The sequence below is a fragment of the Phyllostomus discolor genome, chromosome X, assembly GCF_004126475.2.
Source record: "Phyllostomus discolor isolate MPI-MPIP mPhyDis1 chromosome X, mPhyDis1.pri.v3, whole genome shotgun sequence".
Lineage (NCBI taxonomy): Eukaryota > Metazoa > Chordata > Mammalia > Chiroptera > Phyllostomidae > Phyllostomus > Phyllostomus discolor.
Window position 1 is genome coordinate 99,813,817 of NC_050198.1, and position 12,596 is coordinate 99,826,412.

Consider the following 12,596-nt stretch of genomic DNA (forward strand, 5'->3'; position numbering starts at 1 on the left):
GGGTTGTCCACTATCTCTCTAATATGAGATCCTGAGATATTTTCTCTTTGTTTCTTTCATTTTAATTTTGAAATAATGGCATGCTTACTGAAAATTTTCAACATTGATCCAATTTCTATATACTCTTTAGTAGCTTCTCCAAATGTTAGCATTTTTATAATCAGAGTAACATGATAAAAATCAGTAAATTGACGTAGGTTTAATGCCACATGTATACCTATTCGAGTTTCTGTGGTTGTCTTATTAATGTCCTTTCTCTGGTCCAGGGTCCCCCATCGGATTTGGTTGCCAGGTTCCCTTTTTCTCCTCCGCTCTGTGACAGCCTCTTAATCTTTTCTAGTCTTTTATGACCCTGACATTTTTGAAGCATACAGGCCAGTTATTTTATAGAACATCTCTAAATTTGAGTTTTATGATATTGTTGCCTCATGGTTAAATTCAGTTGACACCTTTTTGTCAAGAGTATCAAGAAGTGGTGGGTTCTATTCTGTTACTGGTCCCGTTAAATTTGGTCACTTGGTTAAGGTTTGTTTGCCAGACTTTTCCACTGTAAAGCTACTATTTTTCCCTTTGTAATCGATGAGTGAGTAGACGTTTTTCACTGACAAGTAAACTGAGGCATGAAGGTGTGTAGTAACCTACCCACGGGCACACAGGTAGAAAGTGATGGGGGCTCTTCTGTCTAAAGCTTGTTATTATTCTCCTGTTCCCCTATATTCACATTGCCTCTTGAAAGATGCCAAGCTTGCGTCTTAAAGGCTTTGCCATGCTGAATTTGGCTTCATTCTGTCCCTTGTAGCTTATGAGAGTTAGGAAAACAGCTAGGTCTGTGGCAGCATGTTCCTGATTTGGGGGTTGAGCTAGTCATAGCCACCATGACAGTTGTGAAGGGAGCTCTTTTCCTCTGCTTCTGGGATCACCGTGTGATAAGGGGTATGGAACCTTCAGAACCCTGGTCCCGTTATCCTCTCTTTCCGCCATCTGTTTTTATTTACCTTATTGTTTGGTGATGCACTACCTTGGAAAGGCTTATTGATAGAGAATGAGTGATCCTGATACCGAATTCTGGAAAAACTCATCAGATAAAGAAAGATTCCTTTCTTGTGTTTGGGGTAACGGTGAGGGCGAGCATCTTAAACCCATTGGTCTCTGCCACTGCAAATCTTTAAAAAAATACTCTGGATGTTTCCCACACAAATTTGAAACATTCCTTGTATTCTTAGCTGGCTCTTGTGAAAAACAATATTTTGGCTTGGAGCTAGGAGAGCTGGGTTCTGAGTCCTGACTGCATATCCCTTGTTGAGTACTTTGTCTTCTCTGAACCTTCATTTATCCTTGTATGAAATGACAACTAAATATAATGATCTCCAAGGGTCATATAAAAGCTGTGGATTCTTATCCTGATGAAAATACCAATGCTGACCTGACTTCTCACCCCCTGCAGATGACAACCAGACCTTTGTGGAGACCTACTACGAAATGCCACTGGTGATCACTGTGTTTACTGACACCCAAGAGGTGGTTGTGCCATGCCGAGTCACTTCTCCTGATGTCAGTGTCAAGCTTCAGTTGGTAAGTTGCATTTGGGAGGTGTCGGATAGAGGACTTGTTGTGAACTCAAGTATGGAATGTAATAAAGAGTAAGGGACAGTGTTTCAGTTTCATTCCCGGTACTTGCCCCAGGTGTGCCGTGTCTGCCTTCGGGGAAGCATATAGAGGCAGACGTACTACCATTTTATCTTGGACAAGTATCACCATGAGAGGTTTATAAAAGCTAGGGGTAAACGTGATGAATGCTTAGATGTTTTCGGAGTCCCCATGTGGACTAGACGTAAATGCTGTCCATGTCCACAGGTCTTGGGCCAGAGAGCATTTTTTTTTCTGAAATAGAGAGAAAATGGAGGTTAGTTTTCAGAGAAATACACAAGGAAAAGAGAGGGAAGGGAAGCCCGCCCATGTAGCTTGATTAGTTAAATCAATCTTGGTGATGAGTGCAGTGACATATGTCCCTTGTAGATCACCTCCATAGCCACCAAAGCCCTCAGTGTCCACAGTTGCGTAACACCCCTGCAAATTTTAAAACAATTCATGTACATCACCCCTGGGAGCTGCACACATAACTACTCTGTAAAGTGGATAGAGCTGGTTTTAGTATTTCCACTTTACATATGAGGGATTGTAGGCTTAGAGAAAAGGAAAAACTTGCTTATGGTCTGTATTTGATAAGGTCGTAGTGAAAAGTAAAAATAGATGTTCTGCCCTGGCTGGTGTAGCTTGGTGGGTTGAGTGTGGGTTGCGAACCAAAGGGTAGCCGGTTGAATTCCCAGTCAGGGCACAGACCTGGGTTATGGGCCAGGTCCCCAGCAGGGGGCGTGTGAGAGGCAACCACACATTGATGTTACTCTATTTCCTTCCCTTCCCTTCTCTCTAAAAATAAATAAACAAAATCTATAAAAAATAGATGTTCTGATTCCCTGTCCAGTGTTGCAGCTATTATTCTTTTTTTAAGATTTTATTTTTAGAGAGGGAAGGGAGGGAGAAAGAGAGAGAGAGAAACATCAATGTGCGGTTGCTGGGGACCGTGGCCTGCCACCCAGGCATGTGCCCTGACTGGGAATCGAACCTGCGATGCTTTGGTTCGCAGCCCACGCTCAATCCACTGAGCTATGCCAGCCAGGGCTGCAGCTATTATTCTTGTATAAGAGGTAGCCTTCCTCAGGATGGCAAGCTACCTCTGCTCCCCTCCTAGATGCACTGTTCCTCTGCTCCCAAGCCCTTTCTCGCTTTCATGTTAGGAAAAAGCTGTGAACCTCTCACAGCAGCAAAGATCATTTCACCCGCCTTAGATAGAGGAATTGTCAGCATTTTCCCAATGTCTTCTGCCAGTCCAGCTGTGAACACTGAGAGATGGATCAGCCTGGAAATGGTGTCTGGTAGCAACAGCTCATGTGCAAAAGAAGGTGCAAAAGCCCATGGGCGGAAGAATTTAATCTCTTGAAAAGTTCCCCAAGACCTTGGAGTCCATTAGCCACTCCCCAAAGACCACGCTGTCCTCCTCTTTCCAGGCTTATCTGCCCCTTGGGTAGTTAGAAAGTTCATTATACATTCAGAGGAGCAGCCCTCAGGGCCCTCCACTGAACCGCCAGCTCCCACTCTTCTCTGGGACATTCTTTTGGCTCTTTCTAAAGGGAAAAGGAAGGTGCTCCTTGTCTTTGGGACTTGGTCCAGAAAGAAGCAGTGGCGTGGGGGAATGGGTGGAGCAGGGAGGATGCAGTCTGCTGTAGAGTTTATGTGCTTGGCTGGCCACCTCATCCTTCCTCTACCTAGTAGCAGCGAGGGTGTCCTGGCCCACCCACCAGGCCTCTTTGGTGGGGCTTGGAGTCACTATGTCTCTTTCCTCTGCTAAAAGGAAACACTAGGTGGGGAAGGGACTGACCTGTCTAATTTGAAACATCCTTTTCTAAAATTAAACCCTGGTAGGCAGCCAGTTTACCTCCAGATGATATGTCAGGGTATGAAAGAGGCATACCCGAGATTTGCTTTTTCCTAAGGCTTTTGCTGCTTTAATTAAAATAGGCAACCTCATGGAACCCAGAAATCTTTCCCTGCCATTAAAAGGGGTTTCAAAGACACCAACCCATAATATTTCACTTTGTTTGCTAATCACCAACATTCCCCATAGCTCAAGTTAGCTTCTTTATTATCTCATTGTATTCTGAAACAAAAATTCAACTTACTGCTGCCTTTTAAAGAGCTATGGGCTAAAGACCCTACCTCAACCCTTAGACACTACTTTCAGCTTGAAGCTTGGCTACTATGATCTGACAGGTGGACTGAAGGGCGTCCCACCTTGGGTGGTGTGGCTCAGTTGGTTGAAGGGGTGTCCCATACACCAAAAGGCTGCAGGTTTGATTTGTAATCAGGGCACGTGTGTAGGTTGCCAGTTTGTTCCCTGATTGGGGCGCATACGGAAGGCAGCCAACCAATCAGTCAGTCAATGTTTCTCTTTCACACTGGTATTTCTCTCTCTCTCTCTCTCTCTCTCTCTCTCTCTCATCTCAGCAATAAAAAAACTCACCAGGTGAGGATAAAACAACAGGTGCCCTTGAAGAACATATAAGAGGGATTTTCATCACACTGTAAATAGCCCTTGAGTTGGTCCCTAGAATCAGGCCAGTTTCTTTAAACCCACAGAGAGAGCAGTTCTGGACTAAGAATGAGGAAACTGAAAGTGTAGGTTGGATAATGATCCTTAACTACTTAGGACCCTGAATGTGGATCATGCCTTGTAAAATGCAATAGGTTGCATAAGTGAAGGCACTGTATAATTATGATTATTAGAAGTGGAATTAGACTTCTTCTTCGGGTGTTTCCTGCCTCCTGATCTGCTCTCGCAAGACGCATGTAAATGTCTGCGTTCTCCTTCTTGTGTGTCAGTTCCATCACTGGATTTTGGTGACTCGGCCACAGGTACAGGAGAGAAAAGAGTGCTCCTTTTCTGAAATTGCAGCTTTAGCAGAAGTGAGCTTTAGTTAAAACCAAACCAACGATATATTCGAGGGAGTTTACCCAACGGTAATAGTAACTAAAGCCAACCTCACGAAGGGAGGAAAACAGAACTCATCCTGAGGATACATTCAATACAATTTGCTTCAATCCAACACATTTACCAAGTCTACTCTGTGTCAAGCACTGGCCAGACATAATAATAGCAAATTACCGTAACACATAACTCCACAGTGAGTGGCCTAAAACTACAGAAACATATTCTCGCATAGGTCGGGAAGCCGGAAGTCTGAAATCAAAGTGCCGGCAGGGCCATGCCCCCACTGAAGGCTCCGTGAAAAGATCCTTCCTTGGCTTGTGGGTGCATAACACTGATCCCTGCCTTGGTGTTTACGTGGTCTTCTCCCTTCTGACTCTGCATGTGTCTTCTTTTCTGTCTTTTACATGGTCACATATCATTAGATCCTAGCCTAATCCAGGATATTTCCATCTCAACGTTCTTAGGTTAATTATATCTGTAAAGATTCCTTTTACAAATAACCTGTCTGGGTAGATACATCTTTCTCTTTTTTTCTCTCTCTTTTCTTTTTTTTTAAGATTTTATTTATTTATTTATTTTTAGGGAGGGAGAGAGAGAGAGAGAGAGAGAGAGGGAGAGAGGGAGAGAGGGAGAGAGGGAGAGAGAGGGAGAGAGGGAGAGAGGGAGAGAGAGGGAGAGAAATATCAATGTGCGGTTGCTGGGGGTCATGGCCTGCAACCCAGGAATGTACCCTGGCTGGGAATCGAACCTGGGACACTTTGGTTCCCAGCCCACGCTCAATCCACTGAGCTACGCCAGCCAGGGCGATATATCTTTCTTTAATGGAGGGTCTCTGTTCAACCCACTACAGGCCATTACCAGTGACAGGTACTTAGCCGAGAGTTTAAGTTGCATTATCTCATTGAATATCCACAATTGATGTTCTCAGAGTTTAATTCCTACCTTCCAAATAGTGTGGTATCTGTGTGTGTGTGTGTGTGTGTGTGTGTGCGCGCTCACGTGTGCGTTCTGGAAGAAGACTTCATACTGTTCTTAAAAATTTTTGTTTGTTTGACTGAAGTGCTCTATTCGATGTTTATATGTACTAACCACCGTGGGAGTGCAGAGGAGAAAGAGAATACTTTCCTGAGTCAGGTTTCCCTGAGGAGCTGCACTGCTGCTGAGCTGTGCCCTGCTAAATAAGTAGGTGCACCCTAGGTGGATAATTGGGCAGAGAACGCAAGTAGATGAATGAACACATGAAGGAGTAGCCAGGATTGTTGGTCGAAAGTGAAAGAAATTTAACAAAATAACATACTAGAATTGGCTTAGGTGACATGGAAAGTATATTTCAAAAGGAAGAGTAGGGCTGAGACTCAGGGACATGTATTCAGTAACGGTTCCTCTTTTGAACACTGCAGACCTGCTTCTTTCACAGACGGGATGGGGTCATCTACAGGGCATTGTCTTTTTAAAAAGATATAGTATTGATTATGCTATTATAGTTGTCCCAAAATTTCCCCCTTTGCCCTCCTCTGCCCAGTACCCTCATTCCTTCCAGCAATGCCCCCCTTAGTTCATGTCCATGGGTTGTACTTACAAGTTCTTTGGATTTTCTGTTTCCTGTACTATTCTTCACCTCCCCCTGTCTATTTTGTACCTACCATTTGTGCTTCTTAATCCCTGTACTCTTCACCCTCCCAGCTGATAACCCTCCATGTGATCTCCATATCTATGATTCTATTCCTGTTCTGCTTGTTTGCTTAGTTTTTTTAGATATAGTTGTTGAAAGTTGTACCTTTGTTGCCATTTTAATAATGTTCATAGTTTTGATCTTCTTTTTCTTAAATAAATCCCTTTAACATTTCATTTAATAATGGCTTGGTGATGATGAAGTCCTTTAGCTTTACTTTGTTTGGGAAGCACTTTATCTGCCCTTCCATTGTAAATGATAGCTCTCCTGGGTAGACCAATCTTGGTTGTAGGTCCTTGCTTTTCATCACTTTGAATACTTCTTGCCAATTCCTTCTAGACTGCAAAGTTTCTTTTGAGACATCAGCTGACAGTCTTATGAGAACTCCTCTGTGGGTAACTGTCTCCTTTTCTCTTGCAGCTTTTAAGATTCTGTCTTTATCTTTAACCTTTGGCATTGTAATTATTATTTATTTTCATGTAGTCCTCTTTGGGTCCAACTTGTTTGGGTTTTTCTGTGCTTCCTAGACTTGTATGTCTATTTCCTTCACCAAATTAGGGAAGTTTTCTTTCATTATTTTTTCAAATAAGTTTCAATTTCTTGCTCTTCCTCTTCTCTTTCTGACACTCCTATGATTCAGATGTTGGTTCGTTCAGAGATGTCCCAGAGGCACCTTATACTATCCTCATTTTTTTTTATCTTTTTTCTTCTTGCTGTTCTGGTTGAATGATTATTTCTTTCTTATGTTCCAAAGTGTTGATTTGAATTCCAGCTTCATCCTCTCCATTGATGGTTCCCTGTAGATTTTTCTTTATTTCACTTAGTGTACCCTTCATTTCTTCCTGGATCGTTTTCATTTTGTTGCTGTACTCAGTGAGTTCTGTGAGCATCCTGATCACCAGTGTTTTGAACTCTGCATCTGATAGGTTGGCTATCTCCTTGTCACTTAGTTCTTTTTCTCGAGTTGTGGTCTGTTTTTTCATTTGGGCAATATTTCTTTGTCTCCTCCATTTTGCAGCCTCCCTATGTCTGTTTCTGTGTATTAGGTAGAGTTGCTTTTGTAACCAGAAAAGACACCAGCGTTCAGCTGCCTGTCACTACCAAATCCAATAAGCAATGACAGAGATTGAGTCTTTTATAGGCAGTTTATTCAGATGGCCGGCGATCCAAGAAGATGGCAGGTTCATACCCTAACAAACCATCTTCCCCTTACTTTCCTGGCCAGATCTTTTATGGGGAGGTTGGGGGAGGACAAACGGATTGGTGAAAGCCTTGAAATTCCCAGCTGCAGCGCTCCTATCCTGGGCAATTAGCTATCTCCAAGTGGGAGGGGTAGTCACCTGCTCTTCCCGATACGGATATCTCTAGGCGGTAATCTCTAGCCAGAACCCCAGGAGGTCAGCCGCTTTTTCTCAGGTGCCACATGGGCCTTATCTGTCATTTCTGAAATCAAAGCTTAACATACACATTACTTGCTAGATTTATGGCTATTTACCTTAAGCTAAAATTTTCCAAGTTTTGAGTCCCCTATCACTTTGACTCCCTGTCTCAGTAGTGTGGCCTATTGTAGAAAAGGCACCTATAAATTGTGTGGGGCAGAGCCTTAGGTAATCGCCAGGGTGGGGCAACCCACTTTACCACTTTGTGGCTCTGTGTGGGGGAGGACTCGGAGAGGGGACTGTGCCACTGCTTGGCTTCTGGAGGTGTACCCGGCACTTGCCCTGTGCTACTGGTTCACTTCCAGATGTGGCCCTGGTGCTGAACCCCAGAGGAGTCTGTGTGTGCTTTAAGACCATGTAGACCCTTTAAGTGGAGTTTTCGGAATATATGGCATTTTTTCCGCTGCCCCAACCCCCACTGGTTTTTGCAGCCAGAAGTTATGGAGATTTATCTTCCTGGCACTGGAACCCTGGGCTGTGTAGTCTGGCCTGGTGCTGGGATTGCTCGCTCCCAAGATATCCCTCCTGATTTTTATCCACCACATGTGAATGTAGGACCGCTCATTCTGCCATTGCCACCTCTTCATGCTGTACCATGTCTCCCCGCCTCTCACCCATTTTTGCATCTCTTCATCTCCTCCATTCCTGCCTGTCTGGATGGATGTGGCTTTAATCTTTGTTTGTCAGACTTCCATACAGCTCAGTTTTCATATGGTTCTGGCTGTTATTTGTTTTGAGGTCTAGTTGTAATCCTTTCTGTGGTTGTGCGAGGAGGCAAAGCATGTTTACCTGTGCCTCCATCTTAACTGAGAGTCCAGTCCCCTAAGTCTTTATTGCCAGAGAAGAACTGAGAGGCAATATTTCTCTGACTGTAATGTGGAAAATAATCACAGGGAAGGGTTTTGATTGCCTAACCTAAAATCTGATGCCTACTTCTAGACCAATCACTGTGGCAGAGAGGCAGGATTTGTATGAGAATGACAGCTCTCCTACAATCTACACAGTTAGAGCACGTGTTTCTATAGTGGTGAGAGGTATGTCAGGGCTGGTTAGTAAGAAAGGGTAGAGATAATAACAAGGGGAGCGTCCTATTCTGAGTAGTTGTGTCTAATATAGGTAACGAAGTGTCTAATGTAGATAAAGATAATGTAATTTAGAATGAAGGGAAGGAAGAGAGATTCCAGAGGTGGAATCTAACAGCAGGGTTTTTTTTTAACCTTGGCACTATTGATATGTGGTGTCAGATACTTCTTTGTTGTATGCTGGGGGCTATCCTGTGCATTGTGGGAATGCTTAATAGCATCCTTGGCCTCTACCCACTAGATTCCAGGAGCAACACATGCCCCCTAGTTGTGACAACTGAAAATGTCTCCAGACACTGCCTGATGTCCCCTTGGGAGTAAAATCCTCCCTGCCCCCCCCCACTCTTCATTGAGAACCACTGATGTATATGATTAATTAGGTGAATGGATTGCTTTCTTAGGACTAAGGCTGTAGTGAATCAAATGGGAAAAAATTAGACACAAAGTCTTTATTTCCACTCTGCAGTCAGATTGTGTAATATCTTAGTATCCCACTGTTACTCTGAATTTCTGCATAAGCATGCAATAAACTCAAGGTTTTTGACTCTACTTGATTACTGGGTGCAGTTACTTTCTAAGCTTTCTTTTGGGGGATTCATCTCATGTTATTTGAGTTTCCCTTATTTCATGCTACAGTTTTTTAATTGTCAGAGTCTCTGGGACATGAGTGTCTGGTAGTTAAGTACATTTAGGTTATGGTGAAATTACTAATGATGTAAGGGCTTCTCAAAGGAGCACAACAAAGATTCTGGTAAAAAGTGATTTTTTAAAACATTTTATTTATTTATTTTTAGAGAGAGAAGGGAGGGAGATAGAGAGAGAGAGAGAAACATCAGTGTGCGGTTGCTGGGGGTCATGGCCTGCAACCCAGGCATGTACCCTGGCTGGGAATCGAACCTGTGACACTTTGGTTCGAAGCCCACGCTCAATCCACTGAGCTACGCCAGCCAGGGCTAAATTCCTTAAACTCCTGACTGTTTTTCCTTACATGAGGCAAAAGGAGTGACCCACAGTGACAGAGTGCCAGTACATATCAGGGGCTCCGACGAGCAGTTGAGGAACCTGGGAACCTGACAGCTGCCGTTTTCTCACATAACCTAAAAGAAGGCCTAATGGATCTTAGCGTAGCCTCTTTGGGTCTGGGCATCTCCAGCTGAAGAGATCCCAGTCTTACAATTTAATCCAATAATAAGCAACTAGTTAAGCAAGGTATCCCCTATGGACTTCATCTGTAAAATGAGAGCAACAATAATATGTACCTCATAGGGTTGTAAAGGTTAAATGAGCTAATACAGTGCCCAGTGCATAGTAAGTACTGTATAAGTGTTTACTAGTATAGTTATTATTTGTTGAGGATCTACTCTGAGCCCAGAAGTGTACTAATCTCTGAGAAGAAAACAGAGGTGAGCCAGCACCGACTTGGTTCGGAGGAAGCTTGGGCGGGACAGGAGGAGGACAAGCCAAGGCCATTCCTCTGAGCGGCTTCAGAGCAGATGGTTTGGGCGTGATACTGATACCTGGTGAGAACTTTACATGTATGTCTTCCTATACCCTCTTTTCCTTGCCGTGCAGTTCCACCCCACCACATTCACCTACGTGAACCAAAAGTGGGATCCCCGGAGAGGCTTCATCGTGACCCGACCCTCCTACCACTTCTACAGCAGCATCCTGCAGTGCGTCGCCGAAGTGAATGGGAAGACACACAAGTCATTCTATCTCCCACAGCGTCTAGGTGTGTGATCTTACGCTTTTACATGAGGGGATGAGAGCCCGTTGCTCCTCGTAATCACTTCCTCTTTGTGACTGTGAATTAAACCTTGCTTCAGCTACAAGCACTTCCATGTTACTTAATAACTAGGGATTCTAAGCTTGTATTTTTAAGAACTGTATGTATCTCCGTAGAAAGAGCCCAGGCTAACTTCTGCTACATTACCCGCTTGGGGTGTTTTCAGTTGCCAGATCAGTTGAGCCATAAAACCAATGGTTTATCAATATCTAGCAGTAAATACTCAGCTTTTTTTAAATAAATTTTTTAAAGATTTTATTTATTTATTTTAGAGAGGGAAGGGAGGGAGAAAGAGAGAGAGAAACATCAATGTGCAGTTGCTGGGGGTCATGGCCTGCAACCCAGGCACATACCCTGACTGGGAATCGAACCTGCGACACTTTGGTTCGCAGCCTGAGCTCAATCCAGTGAGCTACGCCAGTCAGGGCAATACTCAGCTTTTATAAGGTTATTGTTGCTAAGCAGTAGACATCTTGGACTTTTATATGATTGCTGCCTAGTACAGAATTGAAGATGGGCTTCTGAGTCCGGGAAGACCTTGTACTCGGAATTCAGAAATGTGGCAGAGTTAGCCACCGAAGGGCTTACTGTAATGGCTTTAGATCTGTAGGAGGTTTAGATCTAGACCTCCTGGTACAGAGGCTCTTAAACTGGGTATACAGTTTCCTGAGCAGGACTGTAGAATCCTTTTCACTAAAAATCTTCAAGAACTAGGAAGATAACCCTTACCACCACCAAGCCTCTTGATATAGTTTATATAAAATCTTATCTAGCTGTTTCTGAATCTTGGAATCTTCTGCTTTGGTTTTGAGTCTACATTTTCCATCTAAGAAACAGAATGAGAAATTGTAGTGTAGCAGGAGGTACTCCCTAATCCAAATTTGTGTCTCTTGCCTTCTTTGTCAGTATCATGCCATCTATTTTCCAGAAACCAAGAGAAAAAATATCTCCATCAAATACAACCACCAGAGACTTCTAGTGGGGGACACCCTTTTGCTACAATGTGATGCAGAGACCACGTACAACGGACGAATCAATCTGAACTGGGTGTTCAACCGGCAAAATGTAAGGACACTGTCCCTACTTCAAATATTCACAAACCTCCCCACATCCTTTCTCCCTGTCATTCCCACTCAGTTCCTACTTTGGGTTAAGAACCAGGCAAAGTGCTAAGCAGATTAACAAAGCTGAATAATAAGCAGCTTCTGCATTTAAGGAGGCCAGTCTGGTGGGGGACTTACAGTTCACTTTGCAACATATTGTGGCTCATTAGTAACATACATAATGTGATAAAACTGCAAAAAAAGGTGTCAGCTTTTCATAGGGATTTTCTTTGGCTTCCTGTCGAGCTGTGACAAGTGAGGCTCTTAGGAGTGTTCAATAATCTCAATTGAAATTATTTTCTTTTTTTTCTTTCCCACCCCTCAGTCCAAGACAATACCCAGGTGTTGTGAAATTAAAAAAAACTTGGACCAAAGGTCCTCTGTGTACAAGAGCTATAGTAACTTGACCATCTGGAATGTAACTATGGAAGACAAGGGTGTGTACATTTGCAGGGAAGAAGACAACACTGCCCTGCAAACCAACGTCACCATCACAGTGTACAGTACGTAAAACTGTCATTTCTGACTCTCCCCTGAGCACTGGCCTGCCTACCCTCTTTCTGCTCTCTGTATAAGGAATCACTCAGCAAATCACCTCATTTGCTCTCCTGGTATTATGGTTTCAAAGGCTTCTCTTCCCAGTACTTTGGTGCTTAAATCAGAAAAGCTATAGTCGGGCAGCCCCCTTTCTGTTCTTTCACCATGGGAATTGGATGCTGGGAAGCATGGTGATTTAACTTAACATACTTTTTACATCCCATTGACTAGTTACAGTTGTATGATCTAGGAACTTAGCGTTAAGTAGCTCATCAGTATTTTGGCACATGTATAGACTAGATTCTGCCCTGGCTGGTGTGGCTCAGTGAGTTGAGTGCAGGTTATGAAGCAAAGGGTCACTGGCTTGATTCCCAGCCAGGGCCCACGCCTGAGTGGTGGACCAGGTCCCCAGTAGGGGGTGCACGAGAGGC

General features: G+C 43.6%; 1 protein-coding gene across 1 annotated transcript in view; it reads left to right on the forward strand.

The window, feature by feature from the left end:
* LOC114505286 (vascular endothelial growth factor receptor kdr-like) overlaps positions 1 to 12,596 on the forward strand; it is a 168,143-nt gene that overhangs the window by 58,239 nt on the left and 97,308 nt on the right. Inside the window, exons 4-7 of the mRNA XM_028523177.2 lie at positions 1,445 to 1,572; positions 10,312 to 10,471; positions 11,454 to 11,590; positions 11,954 to 12,131. Coding sequence (XP_028378978.1) covers positions 1,445 to 1,572; positions 10,312 to 10,471; positions 11,454 to 11,590; positions 11,954 to 12,131 — 603 coding nt within the window. The remainder of the gene's footprint in view (positions 1 to 1,444; positions 1,573 to 10,311; positions 10,472 to 11,453; positions 11,591 to 11,953; positions 12,132 to 12,596) is intronic.